Source organism: Babylonia areolata, chromosome 11 (assembly GCF_041734735.1).
Source record: "Babylonia areolata isolate BAREFJ2019XMU chromosome 11, ASM4173473v1, whole genome shotgun sequence".
NCBI lineage: Eukaryota > Metazoa > Mollusca > Gastropoda > Neogastropoda > Buccinidae > Babylonia > Babylonia areolata.
This window is the reverse complement of record NC_134886.1, coordinates 2,801,349-2,821,348: the sequence shown is the minus strand read 5'-3', so window position 1 is coordinate 2,821,348 and position 20,000 is coordinate 2,801,349. Positions and strand designations below refer to the sequence as shown.

Below are 20,000 nucleotides of genomic sequence, written 5' to 3'. Positions count from 1 at the left end.
TAACTCACTCAATACGGCCAGTCCTCTCTTCTCCTCTACACAGACCCCTCGGATGTCCAGTGGGTGTCTGAATGACCCAACCTTTAGCTTCCGTCGTCAGAATTGTGGTATTCTTTGTCAACATTCACCTCTTCAGTATAAGAGCCTTCCGCTTACCAAGACAAGCCTTGCGGAAGCGGATGACAACACGGTTGACAAAGGCACACAGGACGTACTGCTGCACCCGACCCATGAAGGAGGAACTGGGCGGCTGGGCCAGGTCACCGTGACCTGATGCTGCTGACTGGTCCGGCACAAGCATCGGCACGTCGTCCTCATTCTCCCCAGTCACTGAAACATCGTTGGAACACAACACCTGACTGGTTAAAATTAACACAGGAATCAAAAAGAAGAAACTTTAACTCTTTCATTGCCACAGGCGACTTTTTGCTGATTAAACAGTGCATCACCAAAGGCAACATTTGTCTTCTTCTTCTTCTTCTTCTTCTTCTGCGTTCACTCGTATGCACACGAGTGGGCTTTTACGCGTATGACCGTTTTTACCCCGCCATGTAGGCAGCCATACTCCGTTTTCGGGGGTGTGCATGCTGGGTATGCTTTTGTTTCCATAACCCACCGATCACTGACATGGATTACAGGATCTTTAACGTGCGTATTTGATCTTCTGCTTGCATATACACACAAAGGGGGTTCAGGCACTAGCAGGTCTGCACATATGTTGACCTGGGAGATCGGAAAAATCTCCACCCTTTACCCACCAGGCGCCGTCACCGTGATTCGAACACGTGACCCTCAGATTGACAGTCCAATGCTTTAACCACTTGGCTATTGCGCCCGTCGGCAACATTTGTCAACATCAAGGGGTCTTGTTGATAAGATCATTTTTCACACTGTAACAAAGCTTGACAGCTGCAGCCAGTTTCCCCGCCAACAGAACAATAACTAACCTTTGCCCCCTGACCGAGTTTGACATGAAAAACCCCACTGTGTTGTTTTGACCCGAATCGAAGCCTGTGACTGAAAGTGTCGTTTCTCAAACACCGCAACACCTGATTGGCTGACATGGACAGGGATATCAAAACAAGAAACTTTGTTGACTGCTATCTGATTGGCTGACATGGACAGGGATATCAAAACAAGAAACTTTGTTGACTGCTATCTGATTGGCTGATATGGACAGGGATATCAAAACAAGAAACTTTGTTGACTGCTATCTGATTGGCTGACATGGACAGGGATATCAAAACAAGAAACTTTGTTGACTGCTATCTGATTGGCTGATATGGACAGGGATATCAAAACAAGAAACTTTGTTGACTGCTATCTGATTGGCTGATGTGGACAGGGATATCAAAACAAGAAACTTTGTTGACTGCTATCTGATTGGCTGATGTGGACAGGGATATCAAAACAAGAAGCTCTGTTGACTGATATCTGATTGGCTGATATGGACAGGGATATCAAAACAAGAAACTTTGTTGACTGATATTAACATTGGCTGATATGGACAGGGATATCAAAACAAGAAACTTTGTTGACTGATATCTGATTGGCTGATGTGGACAGGGATATCAAAACAATAAACTTTGTTGACTGATATTAACATTGGCTTCAAAATATCACACACTTTACTGGCTGATGAGAACATGGAAATCAAAACACATCACCTGACTGGTAGCTGGTACTGACAGAGGAATCAAAATTCAACACTTGATTCGCTGATATCAAATATACAGGAAGTGAGGCGCAATACCTGACTGGCCGGTATCAAGGTGCCGATAAAAATGCACGGCGTGACAGGCTGATGTGAAAAGAAAGTAAATGAAAACAAATCTGCCTGATTGGTATGAACACAACACCTGGGTGGCTGACATCAACACAGGAATCAAATCTCCTACCATCACCTGACTGGCTGATAGAAACGTAGCACACACACACACACAAAGACACACACACATACACACACACACACACACACACAACTAACATATACATATTAACAAAGACACACACAAAGACACACACTCACACACACACACACACACACACACACACACACACACACATTCAAACAAACACACACACACACACACACAAACTAACATATACATATTAACAAAGACACACACACACACACACACACACACACACACACACACACACACAGTGACTCACTCAGCAGTCCATTGCTAATGTATGACTTTTTCAACTCCTTGTTAAACAGTTAAACAGTCCAGTTGGTTCGCTGTTATAGTTGTTAGTTTTTCATTAGAAATATGTTATATTGTTATGATTTTTTTGTTTATTTTTTAAACAAAACTTAAATCAATAATTTTCACACACACACACACACACACACACACACACACACACACACACACACTTTCACTTACTCATATGCGTACACAGTAATTCCCCCCCCCACCCCCCACCCCCACTCGATTTTTTTTCCTTCCCTCGTCTAATATCACTTACAGTGAAAAGACGTTAAACTAAAGAAGGAACGAACAGTGACTCACAGTCGTGCTCCATGTGCAGAAGCGGCACATCATCATCGTCAATGGCCAGAGCAGGGGAGGCTCCTGCAGCCAGCGATGTGTGCGAGGGACTCTGCTGACTGCCGTCCGCCACAGACCTGCATCGGCAGTGACAGCATCTGTGGGCGCACACACAGCGTCAGGCTTTAACACTATGTAAACAGCGTCAGGCTTTAATACTATGTAAACAGTGTCACTATGTCAACAGCATCAGGCTTTAACACTGTGTAAACAGCGTCAGGCTTTAACACTGTGTAAACAGCGTCACTATGTCAACAGCATCAGGCTTTAACACTATGTAAACAGCGTCAGGCTTTAACACTATGTAAACAGCATCACTATGTCAACAGCCTATAGCACTATGTAAACAGTGTCAGGCTTTAACACTATGTAAAAATCATCACTATGTCAACAGTGTCAGGCTTCAACACTATGTCAACATCATCAGGCTTTAACATTATGTCAACAGCATCACTATGTCAACAGCACCAGGCTTTAACACTGAGTAAACAACATCAGGCTTTAACACTGTGTAAACAGCGTCAGGCTTTAACACTATGTAAACAGCATCATTATGTAAAGAGCGTCACACTTTAACATTATGTAAATGACTTCACTATGTAAACATCATCACACTTTAACACTTTGTAAACAAGATCAGGCTTTAACACTACGTAAACAGCATCACTATGTAAAGAGTGTCAGGCTATAACACTATGTAAACAGCGTCACTATGTCAACAGCATCTGGCTTTAACACTCTGTAAACAAGATCAGGCTTTAACACTATGTAAACATCATCACTATGTTAAGTGTCAGGCTATAACACTATGTAAACAGCGTCACTATATCAACAACATCTGGCTTTAACATTATGTAAACAAGGTAAGGCTTTAACACTATGTAAACAAGGTCAGGCTTTAACACTTTGTAAACAGCATCACTATGCAAAGTGCATCAGGCTTTAACACTATGTAAACAGCGTCACTATGTAAACAGCGTCATGCTTTAACACAATGAAAACAAGATCAGGCTCCAAGACTATGTAAACAAGATCAGGCTTTAACACTATGTAAATAGTGCCACTATGTAAACAACATCAGGCTTTAACACTCTGTAAACAGAGTCAGGCTTTAACACTGTGTAAACAGCATCAGGCTTTTAACACTATGTAAACAAGATAAGGCTTTAACACTATGAAAACAAGATCAGGCTTAAACACTATGTAAACAGCATCACTATTTCAACAGCATCAGGCTTTTATGCTCTGTCCACAAAGTCAGGCTTCAACACTCTGTAAACAGTATCAGGCTTAAACAAAATCAACAGGCGAGAAACCCCACACACTGTGAGCGCGTACTCACACGAGCCCACACATTTTCTCCAGGGGTTCGAACCAGAAGGCGTAGAGGTAGAGGGAGGCGGGCATGACCAGGAAGACGGTGATCCAACAGCTGGCCACTATCAGCGACATGAACAGGCCGAACGTGTACACCGCCGGTATCTGCACACACACACACACCACAACCCTCCTCACTTCTCTTTCACTTTGGACTTCTTCTTCTTCTGCATTCGTGGGCTGCAACTCCCACGTTCACTCATATGCACACGAGTGGGCTTTTACGTGTATGACCATTTTTACCCCGCCATGTAGGCAGCCATACTCCGTTTTTGGGGGTGTGCATGCTGGGTATGTTCTTGTTTCCATAAGCCACCGAACGCTGACATGGATTACAGGATCTTTAACCCTCAGACTGACAGTCCAACGCTTTAACCACTTGGCTATTGCGCCCGTCACTTTGGACTTCCCTCTCTCTCTTTCTCTCTCTAAGACATGTAAGTCGGCCACTGTGCTAATATCTCCACTGGTGGAAAATAAAGATTCACCATTCTCTCTCTCTCTCTCTCTCTCTTTCTCTATGACATGTAAGTCGGCCACTGTGTTAATATCTCCACCCAGAGTGTCAGCGAATCGATTGCGATCGCGCCTTAATTTTAGCACGATTCCCCAATCGAGCTACACGATTATGTGACCTGGTTGGAGACATAATTTGACAACAAACAAGAACGCCAGAGAATCAACAGACAGGCAGAAAATACGAAAAAACTTAGCCGTGTGAAGAGCACAGGAACAGGAGTCATGATGGCTGCCAGAAAAAGAGGGCGCTAGCCAGCGGGACAAAGGGGAGGTTACCTACTTCCGGGGGGTTATCGGCCGTAGTTTCGTTTTCTCCGCATAGGCGGATAGTAGTTTGCACAGGACAGGAATGTCAGACCCCTGCCGGAGTCTGCACTAGTTGGGTCACGGTTAAGTATGTGTAATTAAAATAAAGATTCATTTATTCATTCTCTCTCTTTATATATTCATATTGATATATACCTATCTACATCTATCTATCTATCTGTCACACACACACACACAAACACATTATCTCTCCTTCTCTCTTTGTCTGTCTGTCTCTCTCCCTCTCTCACATATAAACATTTCTGTGCACACTACACACGAAGTGGACTTACAGAGGAGGTCATGTTGGAAGCGAAGGCGATGGCGGTTGTGAAGGAGGTGAAGAAGGTGGCCACACCGGCCGTGCGACATGTGTACTTCAGTCGCTGTGTCACCGACTTCAGGTGTGTGCTCTGCCGGAAGATGTTGATGAACACAAACACGTCGTCCACACCTGCAGCAAAATGATTGTATTGTATTACTCTTTTTTTGTCACAATAGATTTCTTATTGTGAAATTTGGGCTGCTCTCCCAAGGGAGGGCGTGTCGCTACAATGAAAGCATCACTCATTTTTTGGCATTTTTTTCTGCCTGCAATTTTATTTGTTTTCTATCGAAGTGGATTTTTCTACAGAATTTTGCCAAGAACAACCCTTTTGTTGCCCTGGGTTCTTTTATGTGCGCTAGGTGCATGCTGCACACCGGACCTCGGTTTATAGTCTCATCCGAATAACTAGCGTCCAGACCATCACTCAAGGTCTAGTGGAGGGGGAGAAATTACCAGCGACTATGGGATTCAAACCAGTGCACTCAGATTTTCTCGCTTCCTTGGTGGACGTGTTACCTCTAGGCCAACACTCCATATGATCTTGAAAATTATCATAATCTTTGCAGATTTCTTTGTTTTAACCTAAAAGGATAACAGTTCTTTATTTTACAACAGTATCATTTTAATTCAGCTTTATCTGACATAGTCTTGACCCATGCAAGCCATTTTTTTCATTCTCGCCACTGAGAGACTCTGCCCCTGCATGATAGTCAGTTGTGTCCAACTATAACCCTCTGAACAGCAGAGGAGGCAACTTCTGTCCCAACTATCTGGGCTGGACTGATTCACAGTGGAGAGTGTCTTGTCCAAGTTACACTTCAACTGTCTTGGCCAAGAGGGATTAACTCTCTCCATACGAACGGCGAAAGAGACGACGTTAACAGCGTTTCACCCCAATTACCACCATCAAAATATTGCAAGCGGAAGGCTCTTATACTGAAGACGTGAATGTTGACAAAGAGTACCACAATTCTGACGACGGAAGCTAAAGGTTGGGTCATTCAGACACCCACTGGACATCCGAGGGGTCTGTGTAGAGGAGAAGAGAGGACTGGCCGTACTGAGTTAAAGACAGTCGGTGGTGGGATGGTTCACAAAGGCCAACTACCCCCCAAGGCTGCAGCACTCAGAGCCAGTACAATCTGGCTGCAATCCTAGTCTGAGAGTCATTGTCCTTCAAAAAGCTGTAAATGAATTCCAACTGCAGTGAAGAAACCACTGATCACACAGCTCTCACTCTGCTACTGGCCCAACTGTAAGCTTGTGTCAATCTCTATATAAGCCAAATGTTAAGCTTTGTATTTGAATTCACCACAAATTAATCTGCTGTTCTGATAGTCATAAATGGACACAAACAACTGTCACACATACATACAGGTATGTATACACACAAACTCACCAATGCCTATGATGACAAAAGCGGCGGCCCCGTTCATGATGCCCAGGCCCACAATGTTGAAGACGACGCGGTAGAAGAACATGGCCAGGGGGAAGGACAGCGCGATGCACAGCAGACCGCTGAGCGTCAGGAAGAAGGAGAAGGAAGTCATGACGAACATCAGCACTGCGATGCAGGATGCCGCAATGACTGCCATCCGCACGTCGCTCCAGAATGTCGACTCCACCTCGTAGTCAAACAGCTCATTGCCCCCATACAGCACATGCACTTTGCTGGAAAACAGACAGGCACAACAGCCAAGTGGTTACAGCGTTGGACTTTCAATTTGAGGGTCCTGAGTTTGAATCTCGGTAATGGCGCCTGGTGGGAAAAGGGTGGAGATTTTTCCAATCTCCCAGGTCAACATATGTGCAGACCTGCTAGTGCCTGAACACCCCTCGTCTGTATACGCAAGCAGAAGTTCAAATACGCACGTCCAAGATCCAATAATCCATGCCAGTGTTTGGTGGGATATGGAAACAAGAACAAATCCAGCAGGCACACCCCCAAAAATGGAATATGGCTGCCTAAATGGCAGGGTACAAATGGTCATACACTTAAAAGCCTACTCATGTACACACGAGTGAATGTGGGAGTTGCCGCCCATGAATGAAGAAGAATAAGTGGAAAACAGTTTCAGTTTCTGTTTCAAGGAGGTGTCAGATCATAAGGACAGATCATGTATTTGCTCTGTTTCAAGGAGGTGTCACAGCATAAGGACAGACCATGTATTTGCTCTGTTTCAAGGTGTCAGATCATAAGGACAGACCATGTATTTGCTCTGTTTCAAGGTGTCAGATCATAAGGACAGATCATGTATTTGCTCTGTTTCCAGGTGTCACAGCATAAGGACAGATCATGTATTTGCTCTGTTTCCAGGTGTCAGATCATGAGGACAGACCATGTATTTGCTCTGTTTCCAGGTGTCACAGCATAAGGACAGACCATGTATTTGCTCTGTTTCCAGGTGTCAGATCATAAGGACAGACCATGTATTTGCTCTGTTTCCAGGTGTCAGATCATAAGGGCAGACCATGTATTTGCTCTGTTTCAAGGTGGTGTCAGATCATAAGGACAGACCATGTACTTGCTCTGTTTCAAGGTGTCAGATCATAAGGACAGATCATGTATTTGCTCTGTTTCAAGGTGTCAGATCATAAGAACAGACCATGTACTTGCTCTGTTTCAAGGTGTCAGATCATAAGGACAGACCATGTATTTGCTCTGTTTCAAGGTGTCAGAACATAAGGACAGATCATGTATTTGCTCTGTTTCAAGGTGTCAGATCATAAGGACAGACCATGTACTTGCTCTGTTTCAAGGTGTCAGATCATAAGGACAGATCATGTACTTGCTCTGTTTCAAGGTGTCAGATCATAAGGACAGACCATGTATTTGCTCTGTTTCAAGGTGTCAGATCATAAGGACAGATCATGTACTTGCGGCATCACGTCTCCAGTTGTACAAAACAAGAAAAGAACATAAACTAAATGAGTTTTGTTTTATAATCTGTAACTTAGATCATTTCGACGTGTCTAATTGTAGCACGCTCTTTTTCACATCTTATTCAGTTATTCTAATGACTGATAATGTAATATGCTCTTTTTAATATGTCTTATCATAATGTGTTCAAATTAGCATGTCTTACTTGCTGTGCTCTTTTCTACATGTCTTGTACTATAGTATTGTGCTCAGTTTAGCATGCTGTACTGTGATGTGCCAATTCTGATATGTCTTACACTAATGTGCCCATTTTAACATATCTTATTATTATCTCTGCCCAATTCTAAGAAGTTCCACTGTTATGTGCTTTGAGCCATCTGACTGTCAGTGAAAAGTGCAAGCAGCAATATGATTAAATTTACTATCGATTGAGGATACGGAAAAGAAAAGCAAGCATGCCTACCCTTAAATTTGTTTTTCAGGAACAACACACGTTAGAATCAGGGACAGGGTGTTATTTTCAGGAACATCTCAGCAAACATACAACAGTCGTCTGACAGCCAGAAGCATCATGTCTCCACTTTCAAAAGGTTGTCCATGTTAAAAAAAAAAAAAAAGTCGCTGCTTACCCACATGCACATTGGTCTTGCCGATTTGCTAAGTCGGTGACGGAAATCGAGCGGACTTTCACAAAATCGCTTCAGTACTGTTTGGACAGTTCTGGCCTTTCAGGAAGCAGCTTCAGTAATTTTCTGCAGCATCACCGTAAGCCTTGATGAAGTGCCTTCGGCAATGGTCAGAAAGCCATCGATGGGTACACCTGTACCCATTAGATACTTTAGGAAAAAAAATGTTATGGTCAGATTTTTATAGTTTCCAGCAAATATACGTATTTCCAGGACACCCTGTCCATTTTACCAATTTTGCGGGACAAATACAGGCCCTTAGGGACAGGAGGCATGCCTGGAAAAGCCAGTGAAGTGTGCAGACCCAGTGAACAAACTCACTCTGTGGAGGCCTTGGACAGCAGGTCGATGTAAGTGATGACAAACTCCTTGAACTTGTCCAGCTGGGCCTCGGAGTGGTCCCACAGACTGTGGAACCCTGCAACAACACAGAGCATCAACAACATGGTTATACAGTCTTTGAAGGCTATAGAACCCTCCAATACACTGTATCAACAACTGGTTACAGTCTTTGAAGGCTATAGAACCCTGCAACACAGAGCATCAACAATTGGTTACAGCCTTTGAAGGCTATAGAACCCTGCAATACGTAGCATCAACAATTGGTTACAGCCTCCAAAGGCTATAGAACCCTGCAATACAGAGCATCAACAATTGGTTACACTCTTCAAATCCTATAAAAGTACTCAAACCCTGCAACAAAGCATCAACAACTTGGTTACAGTCTTCAAATGCTGTGGAAACGTGTAATACACACCATCAACAATTGGCTGCAGTCTCTGAAGTCTGTGGAACCCTGCAATACAGAGCATGAACAACTTGGTTACAGTCTTGTAAAGTGTGTATCTGTTGGTGTGTGCATATTTCAGCACAGCAGAACACAGCAGAACTGATTCCATAAACACTGTGAGAAGTATTCTTTTCCATTTTTATCAATAATAGTATCAATATAGTGTTTATACTACTACTACTACTACTACTACTACTACTACTACAACCACTACAAATAATAACAACAACAACAACAATACTACTATTACTAATGATGATGATAATGATAATGAAGATAATAACAAAAACAGTAACAATGATAATACTAATATTAATAATAAACACTTTTCAAATCTTTTTTCTCAATAACAGGTCAAAAAAGCACTTGTAGAAAAACTCCTTAACGAAAAATAACAAAATAACATAAACAAATCATTTTATATACAAACGCTTACACTCATCTTCCATTACAAGAAATGTGAACTATAAGCAGCAGTTTCAAGAACTGAAGGAGTTAATGACTTATCTATATGACATATGCTACACCATATCTGCTTAATGTCTTTCTTTGTCTGTTTCCTTTTTGTTGTTGTTGTTGTTGTTGTTTGTTTGTTTTTTGTTGTTGTTTTTTTGTGGATGTTGCTGTTGTTGGTGGTGGTGGTGGTATTTTTGTTTTTTTTTTATTAAAGGGACAGATGCCTGACGTTCTCATGAACCAAAGGCGCTCATCAGGCTATACTTGTGTGGAAAGGACTTATTTCCTGTTTAAGTGTTTCACTTTCAGTTCTGTCATAAGCTTCGTATCTACACCAAATAACTATAGTATATAGGCATGTACTTCCTGTTCCATCACTTGAAGCCGATTCCTCAATGTTTTCCTTCCCTCTTGGCACTTAAAAGGCACTTCTGTCGCTGACAGATAATCTCCCACCTGGCATCAGTGTTGTTTTGTAACAGACTGATCCTCATGTCATCTTCATGTATCCTCTATCAACTTTCCGTGTTGATGTTTGTCAAGAACTACCATTCTAACTTTTTGTCAAAATGTGGTGGTTTGTGTCTTTGGCATTTTCTGTTGTTTAACTCACTCAGTACAGCCAGTCCTCTCTTCTCCTCTACACAGACCCATCAGATGTCCAGTGGGTGTCTGAATGACCCAACCTTTAGCTTCCGTCGTCAGAATTGTGGTATTCTTTGTCAACATTCACCTCTTCAGTATAAGAGCCTTCAGCTTGCAATATTTTGATGATGGTAATTGGGGTGAAACGCTGTTAGCGTCGTCTCTTTCGCCGTTCGTATGGAGAGAGTTAAAAGACACACACAGCAAAAGCGGTGTTGTACAAATGCAAGCAATCAGTATGCAGACTTGCACTTAAAATCTACCATGGCTAAATTCTTCATCTTGGAGAACACTGCTAAATTGTAATTCTATGTCTCCAGTTGCCATGAAATATGCAGAGGGGATGAAACTGCAGTTGTATGAGGCACATAAGTGGCTCTCTCCCTTTGTGACAATTCTGAAATGAATTGTGGCCAGATGCTGCTGGTGAAGGGTTATGTCCTCATTTAACTCCCCTCTTCCCTAAATTCTATTTTACATTTTTATCAAATTTTTGGATGCAGTGTTGTCTTTTTTTTTTTCTATGTGGCTGCTCAACCTTGGTGAAACTGTCAGAGTGGCATCAGTTTGAACTTTAGTTCATTCCCTCTGTACACAAATTCCATGATGTAACTGATATTGCTGATGAAAGGTAATATAATCCCAAGCTGAAGAAATCTATCCAAATACAGAATGGTGGCTTAATATCCTGAACTATAATAAAAACACAGTCTTAATCATATCTCCGTGAGGTCACAGCCCTTCACTGACACACATAACCAGAGCACTACCTGAGGTCTGGTGGATGGGCAGAAAAGTGTGGCCAGTGCAGGACTATATCCTGTACCCTCAGATGTTATCACACCCTAGGTGGACAAGTTACCACAAGGCCTCCACTCCACTCTTCTTTTTTTTTTTCCTGTGATGTATTTCATTCCTACACCTACCAAATTATATCATCTTGAGTGTACTGACAACATATTAATATCTGCCCAGATATATGGAACCAACTTCAAAGTTGTGCCACCTTGAGTTTACACCGTATTTTGAGGAAATCAAATTCAAAAGGTTTTATTGTTTGCTTCAAGCAACTGAAATGGAAAACTTTCAGCAAAGTTGGAGTCTTCAGTCTGAAACACTGCTGTGCCCTTTCTTTCCTGATAGATTATGTATTAACCTGGAACAAACAGGGCACTAACTTCTGATCATCCTGAGTATACACGACCTATGATGTATATGTGATACTTTGATAGCCAGTTGTGTCCGACTATGACCATCAGAACAGCAGAGAAGGCAACTGATGTCCCCAACAATCTGAGATGGAATTTGATTACAGTGGAGAGTCTTGCCCACTCTCTGCGCCAAGAGGGCTTTTGGACAGTTGGTGTTGGAATGGTCCCCAAAAGTCAAGTGGCCCCCAATGCTGCAGCACTAAGAGCCAGTGCAATCTAGCCTTGTGCGTTTACCTAGAATCAGCAAAGCACCAAATCTCAATCACCCTGACTTTACACAGGAGCTGGGAAGCACTGACAGGCATGGCTATCTTCCCACTGACAGACATGACTACTGTCTTCCCACTGACAGACAGGACTACTGTCTTCCCACTGACAGACAGGACTACCTTCCCACTGACAGGCATGACTATCTTCCCACTGACAGGCATGACTATATCCCCACTGACAGACATGACTATCTTCCCACTGACAGACATGACTATCTTCCCACTGACAGACATGACTATCTTCCCACTGACAGACATGACTATCTTCCCACTGACAGACATGACTATCTTCCCACTGACAGACATGACTATCTTCCCACTGACAGACATGACTATATCTTCCCACTGACAGACATGACTACTGTCTTCCCACTGACAGACAGGACTACCTTCCTACTGACATGCATGGCCATCTTCCTACTGATAGGCATGACAATCTTCCCACTGACAGGCATGTCTATATTCCCACCGACAGGCATGGCTATCTTCCCACTGATACGCATGACTATCTTCCCACTGACATGCATGTCTATATTCCCACTGACAGACATGGCCATCTTCCCACTGACAGGCATGACTATCTTCCCACTGACAGACATGACTATCTTCCCACTGACAGGCATGACTATCTTCCCACTGACAGGCATGACTATCTTCCCACTGACGCATGACAATCTTCCCACTGACAGGCATGACTATCATCCCACTGACAGGCATGGCTATCTTCCCACTGACAGACATGGCTATCTTCCCACTGACAGGCATGACTATCTTCCCACTGACAGACATGACTATCATCCCACTGACAGGCATGACGATCTTCCCACCCACCTGGCAGCGGAGCCCCAAACAGCACCTCAGTCCTCAGCATGTGGCTCTTCTGGAAGGTCTTGTTGATCTTGCGGTCCACAAAGTAGTAGAAGCTCTCGTGGTTCATGGCCAGGTGCAAGGCACTCTGGATGTCCCCCAGGTTGTCCCCAAACCCATCGTAGAACACCTTGCCGCTGTCGTCCGTGGAGGGGAAGAAGTACGACAGCAGGGAGTTGAGCGGGGCGCAGTCATTGTGGTCGCGCACCGCGGGGTCAAGGTTGGCAGTGCGGGGGTCGCGCAGGCAGAACTCCCGCCAGCGGGGGTGGCTGACGATGTCCTGCTCCACCTTGTGGATTGTCTTTAGCCGCTCCTCCGTGAAGACGTTGTGTTCGTCGTCACCCACCGCCAGGTAGATCACCTGCATCATGGTATAATAAATAATAATAATAATAATAATATTAATAATCATAATAATCATTTAATAATGCTAATGCTAATGATTATTACAATAATAATACTACTACTACTAATAATAATAACAATAACAATAATGATAAAATCCGATAACGCTAATAATAATGATCAAGATGATTACAATACTAATAACACTAATACTGATACTACTGATAATAATACTAATAGTAATACTACTACTAATAATAATAAATAATAATATTAATACTATTATCAAAAATAATAGAATCTAATTAGGTTAATGATAATGATTATTACAACAATAATAAATGATGATGATGATACTACTACTAGTACTACTACTACTATTAATAATAATGATAATACCAATACTACTACTACTAGTACTACTACTTCTACTACTACTACTAATGATACTACTACTACTACTACTACTACTACTACTACTACTAATAATAATAATAATAATAATAATAATTACAGCAAAAATAACAATAACAATGCATTGCAGCATAACTTTGATATGGAGCAATTTCCAGTACGAAGGCTGCTCAAGGCACCTGGCGGAAGGTGGCAAAATGACTGAGATGCTTAACTGCCAATACAGTCAGTGTCCAAGGGGGTCTGGGCTCAAATCCCAGTCTCCTCAAACCTTTTTCCCCCAAGTTTGACTGGAAAATATTTTTTCTGAGTGTGCAGTATATTCGGATGGGATGATAAATCGATGTCACACGAGCAGCACGCATTTGGTGTACTGAAAAAGACCCATGACAACTTAAGTGAAGTCCTCTGGGTAAACTCTTGTTGAGGAAATCCACTCTCATAGGTTCACTAATATAAATGTATGCACTCAACGCCTGACGAAGCACACTGGGTTATGCTGCTGGTCAGGCATCTCTGCCACGTGGTGTATGGTGTATACAGACGAGATTAGTCCGGAACGCAGTGACACCTCCTTGAGAAAGTGAAACTCACCTGCATCTTCCACCTCTTGACCACCTGGTAAACGTAGCGCTGCACATGAAGGTTTCCACTCCGCTTCACACGAATGTCACCACTGTCTCCCCCATGAAGAGGCCTAAATGAATCACTCCCCAAGTCTGTCTCCGCCACACTGCTTCGCTTCACACGATGCTCGCTGCCATCCACCCTAAATGCATCATCACTCCCAGCAACAAAACCTGCCTCTGCCCTCTCTGCCTGCTGGCTCACATCACGCCGGGACCGCCCTCTGCTGGAGTTGTAGTGGCGGGCGAGGTTCAGAGCGTCAAAGTGTATATAGGCCTCGTGGTTTGGAATGCTGAAGGCGTCGATGGACTTGTCGATGACCGGCTCCGGCTTGAGGACCAACATGCTGTAGTACCCGAGCCCCACGGAGATGCCGGTCACCGACAGGATGGTGAGGAGGGAGAGGAGGAGGAGGCAGGGGGACACTTTGTCCCCGGAGGTTGGCAGACCACACTCGCACACCACGCGGCACAGCCTCTGCCGCAGGGGCTGGCGCCAATGGAGGGAGCTGCTGGAGGAGCTGAACACCGCGCCATCATCGTCCATGTTCAGCTCACTGTCCTGAAAGTGGATGGAGTCTGCCTCCGAGGCCATGCGCATCAGTTCGTCCATGTCCTCGTCGTCGTCATTGTTGTCGTCCATCTCCGCCCAGTTGCTGACAGGCTGGTAGGCGTTGCTGCCGTTTCGCCGGCGCCACCGGCTGAAGAGGGCCTTCAGCAATGACATGGTGAATCAGCTCCTTTCTGCACACACACACACATATATATATATATATATATATATAAATATGCACAAATCATTTTTGATGGCTTCATTCTGAAGTGTTATATAACACTTATAGTGTCATGTTTGGTGTATTATATCTTGTGTTCTTTTAAGCACCTGGAGCACTTTTCTGGACAGAGTGCTATTAAGTAACCATTATCATTATCATTCTGGTTCAACGCTCTGCTTATATCAGAAAATGACATAAGTTTACAGCTGGGCTCACAGTAAAGTGAATATCATTCTGGTTCAACGCTCTGCTTATATCAGAAACTGACATAAGTTTACAGCTGGGCTCACAGTAAAGTGAATATCATTCTGGTTCAACGCTCTGCTTATATCAGAAACTGACATAAGTTTACAGCTGGGCTCACAGTAAAGTGAGAGCTGTATGATCAATGGTATCTCCACTGCAGTGGGAAGTCATAGCAGCTTAGACTTCGGTCCTCTTTGTTAGTGGGCCGTGACTCCAACACTTACTCCCATACACGAGTGTATTTTTATGTGCATGACCGTTTTTACCTCAACCATATAGGCAGTCATACTCTGTTTTTCAGGGGGAAGCTTAGTCTGACATGAACGACTATCACACATGTCCCCATTAACACTTCTCCATCACCGCAGGGCTTGGGAAAGCTGGGTGTTGAAGGGCTAGCTCGTCGTTCCGACATTAGCCTGGCTGCCTGATCAGCACAGGTGACTTTTTTTTAGTGAAAAGGAGTTGTGCAGTCCCTTCCCCACTTTCTCGCCTACAGACGCTCAGTCCCACAGGTGCAGATACTGCCACGTGTAGAACGGCCTTGGCAGGTGTAGGTTTTTGCTTCAGAGTTCTGTCTCCTAGGACTTCCAGCCAAGGATAAGAGCTCCCCCTGCCCTTTGGACATCCTCTTCCGCCTTCACAGCCGTTGGGAAAGGTTTCCTCCTCCGCCTGGTCCATCGATGGGAGACTTCACATGCAGCAGACAGTACTGGGTTACATGGTACCAGTAGCAAGGGCTATGCCCCTGACCTGACCTGTATACTGCATGTTACCAATGTCTGCACTCTGCATCAAACAGGTGTCCACTAAAGAAATCTGCACAAGATTTTTTTCTCTTATTTGTAATCACCAGATTCAAGATACATTCACTCTGTACTTAATATGGCCTCAAATGCCCTTTGCAATGGCTGCCAAAAATGACATACAGTCTCATGGTCTGAATATGCGGGTTTACCTTTGTAGTGCATACTTTTCATCAATACATATAAGTGCATTTACATGTACCATATAAAACATTTCAGTTTGATGACACAAAACATAAAGCATCAAGCAGCAGTCCACTGGAACTGTCAACATCTAGTCACCATCAAGACTTTTGGCTAAAGGGCTTTTCAGAATCAAGCACCTTCTGTTTGGAATTCTCTTCCTCTGGATATATATATATATATATATATATATATAGAGAGAGAGAGAGAGAGAGAGAGAGAGAGAGAGAGAGAGAGGTGGATAGACAGATAGAAAGAAACAGATAGATACTGAGATACACAGGTAGAAGTGCACACTATGATAGATAGATAGATAGATAGATAGATAGATAGAAATGTATCTTTATGTATGAAGGTAGGTAGACAGATATGCATAAATACAGACTGATAACTGGGCAGGTAAGTAGGTAGATAAACAGACAGATAGAAGGGCAGATGAACTCTGATACAGACAGACACAACAGACAGACAAAGAAAGACAGACAAGCAGGAAGTCAGGCAGTCAGATACGCTGACTTGTAAACGAGTTAAAAGACAAGACAAGACAAGACACAGACACAGACAGACAGACAGTCAGACTGACCCATGAACATGAAGTGACCTTACACAGATGACAGACAGACAGACAGACAGACAGAGAGAGAAACCAATCACATCTAAAGCAAAACAAATTATGAGAACAAAGAAGCAAAAAAAACAAAAAAAAAAACAAAAAAAAAACCCTGATGGAATCGCTGACAGAGCAATGGAAGAACATGCAGCGCAAATCAATAGGCACACCACAAGACATTGCCATATTAGCGCGGCTGCAATGCAGCATATGGGTTGACACCGGATGAGTCATGCTGTGATGTCACACATGCAAAACGAGTCCAGCCGCAAGTTAAAAACAGTCCGTGCTGATGACATCAATTTACACTGTTAGAAAGCCGTGACGATTCACTTTGTTATGAATCAGAGACGCATCCTGCTTTCTCGCATTCATGAGCCTGGACGTCATATATATACTGTGAAAAATCAACCTACTGAGGATGTATACGCTACAGAGACCTGCCCTTGATGTTGCCACTGCCAAGTGGTCAGCTTAGTGTCACTGACAGCGGTGCTAGGGGGCAGGGGGCGTGGGGGGGGGGGGGGGGGTGTGGGGGTGGGGGGACACATTCACCAGTATTTTTCTCCCCTTTCACTAGACCTTCAGTGGTGGTCTGGATGCAAATCATTTGGATGAGATGATAAACCCAGGTCTCATGGATGTGTAGTGTGTAATGCAAGTAGAACCCTCAGCAACAAACGGGTTGTCCCAGGCAAAATTCTGTATGAAATAACACTTCCACCGGAAAACAAATACACTCACACACAGAAAAATGGAGATGTGCTCTCCATGGGGAGAGCAGCCCAAATTTCACACAGAAATATATATTGTAACAAAAAGTAATGCAATGCACTGCAATACAACTACAATAAATTGTATGTTGGTGTAGTGTTTTTTGTTTGTTTGTTCTGTTTTGTTGATTGTTTTATTTGTTTGTTTGTTTTGTTGTTGTTGCTTTTGTTTGTCCGCTGTTGTTTTTTTCGCTGCCCCATCTTCTATGCTGTTTCAGAGGCAAAGCTCTCCAGCCGCTCATCCAGCCCCCTCCCTCTGCCCCCCTCTATGCCCCTCACCCACCACCCTTCCCCATGCACCGCCACACCTGAGCTTAGTTGCTCTGAGGTGGTGGCAGAACTATAGGGAAAGTTCTATAAGTGCTAGATCACCATGACAGGCCACACACACCAGAAGAGAACCTGCACTGCTGCCGAGTCACTTTGGGTGAAGTGTTGACAGGTGCAATAGCCGAGTGGTTAAAGCGTTGGACTTTCAATCTGAGGGTCCCGGGTTTGAATCACGGTGACGGCGCCTGGTGGGTAAAGGGTGGAGATTTTTACGATCTCCCACGTCTACATATGTGCAGGCCTGCTAGTGCCTGAACCCCCTTCATGTGTAAATGCATGCAGAAGATCAAATACGCACGTTAAAGATCCTGTAATCCATGTCAGCGTTCGGTGGGTTATGGAAACAAGAACATACCCAGCATGCACACCCCCGAAAGCGGAGTATGGCTGCCTACATGGTGGGGTAAAAACGGTCATGCACGTAAAAGCCCACTCGTGTACAAGCGAGTGAATGTGGGAGTTGCAGCCCACGAATGCAGAAGAAGAAGAAGAAGAGGGTGAAGTGTTGACAGCAGAGTTTGTTCTGGTCCAACATGACACAAGCCCCTTACTGATGACAGTAAATGAAGACACACAAGACTTGGAAAGAAATTCATCATCACTGGCATGAGATCAGAGGGAAACCTCCAAGTGTGGTCATCGTCAAACTGGCTTCAGAACTGGAGACCTTTTTATTTGACCTGGGAGATCGTAAAAAATCTCCACCCTTTACCCACCAGGTGCCGTCACCATGATTCGAACCCGGGACCTCAGATTGACAGTCCAACGCTTTAACCACTCGGCTATTGCGCCCGTCACAAAAGGCTTCATCAAGCTACAGTGAGAGAGAGAGAGAGACAGCACTGCATCAAATCCCTCAGCTGCCCAGGCTGACCCCAAGCTCTAGCACCCTAGTGGGTGAGAACACATGGTCTTCATCATCAAAAGCTTACTGCCACAGCAGGCAAAGCTGCTTACAAAGTTCTTCCAACCACTACCTGTATTCCACAAAGAACTTCATTGTGTTCCCCCACCCCCACCCTCACCCCCCCAAAAAAATATATATATATTTGTAACTGATGGTTTTAACATTATCAGGCACAGGTGACAAAGAATTTAACTTTGATTAAAAAAAAAAAAAAAAAAATATATATATATATATATATATATAATTGACAGTGATGGTTTTAACATTATCAGGCACAAGCGACAAAGAACAACTTAACTCTATTAGACTGCTATGAAAAAAAAAGTATGTGTGTGAAAGTGATGGTTTAACATTATCAGGCATAGGCAACAAAGAACTTAACAATAACAGTTATATATATATATATATATATATATATATATATATATATATATATATATATATATATATATATATATATAAAAGAAGTATATATGAAAGTGATGGTTTAACATTATCAGGCACAAGCGACAAACAACTTAACTCTATCAGACTGTTATGAAAAAAAGTATGTGTATGAAAGTGATGGTTTAACATTATCAGGCATAGGCAACAAAGAACTTAACAATAACAGTTATATATATAAAAATAAAAAAAATATTTAAAAAAAAAAAGTATATATGAAAGTAATGGTATTAACATTATCAGGCACAGGCGACATAAAACAATTTAAATGTGTTACCAAAAAAACAAAAAACAAAAATGTTTGTGACAGAGATGGTTTTAACATTATTAGGCACAGGAAACAAAGAACTCGAAAAGGGAAAGAAAAGAAAAAAAGAACCATGTGTGACTCATGCATGTTTCATTGTGTGAGGCATTGTCACAATGCTGAGTCTATTCAATAGCAAAATACTGATTACTTGATATTTGATACATTGGCAAACACTAATTAAAGCAAACTTATGCATCAACTATTTCCATGAATGTGCAACATGTGCGAGTGTGTGTATGTGTTTTGTGTGCAGAAGTAGTGGTAGTCTTTAGTTTTACATCTTTCTACTTTGCAGACTAATATCACACACACATACACACACACACACACACACACA

General features: G+C 43.1%; 1 protein-coding gene across 1 annotated transcript in view; it reads right to left on the bottom strand.

Moving 5' to 3' along the window:
* LOC143287270 (protein dispatched homolog 3-like) overlaps positions 1-20,000 on the bottom strand; it is a 63,118-nt gene that overhangs the window by 32,022 nt on the left and 11,096 nt on the right. Inside the window, exons 2-9 of the mRNA XM_076595217.1 lie at positions 14,247-15,022; positions 12,858-13,254; positions 8,977-9,073; positions 6,488-6,759; positions 5,054-5,214; positions 3,901-4,040; positions 2,520-2,656; positions 157-330 (exon numbers count right to left, since the gene is read on the bottom strand). Coding sequence (XP_076451332.1) covers positions 157-330; positions 2,520-2,656; positions 3,901-4,040; positions 5,054-5,214; positions 6,488-6,759; positions 8,977-9,073; positions 12,858-13,254; positions 14,247-15,005 — 2,137 coding nt within the window. The 5' untranslated portion in view covers positions 15,006-15,022. The remainder of the gene's footprint in view (positions 1-156; positions 331-2,519; positions 2,657-3,900; positions 4,041-5,053; positions 5,215-6,487; positions 6,760-8,976; positions 9,074-12,857; positions 13,255-14,246; positions 15,023-20,000) is intronic.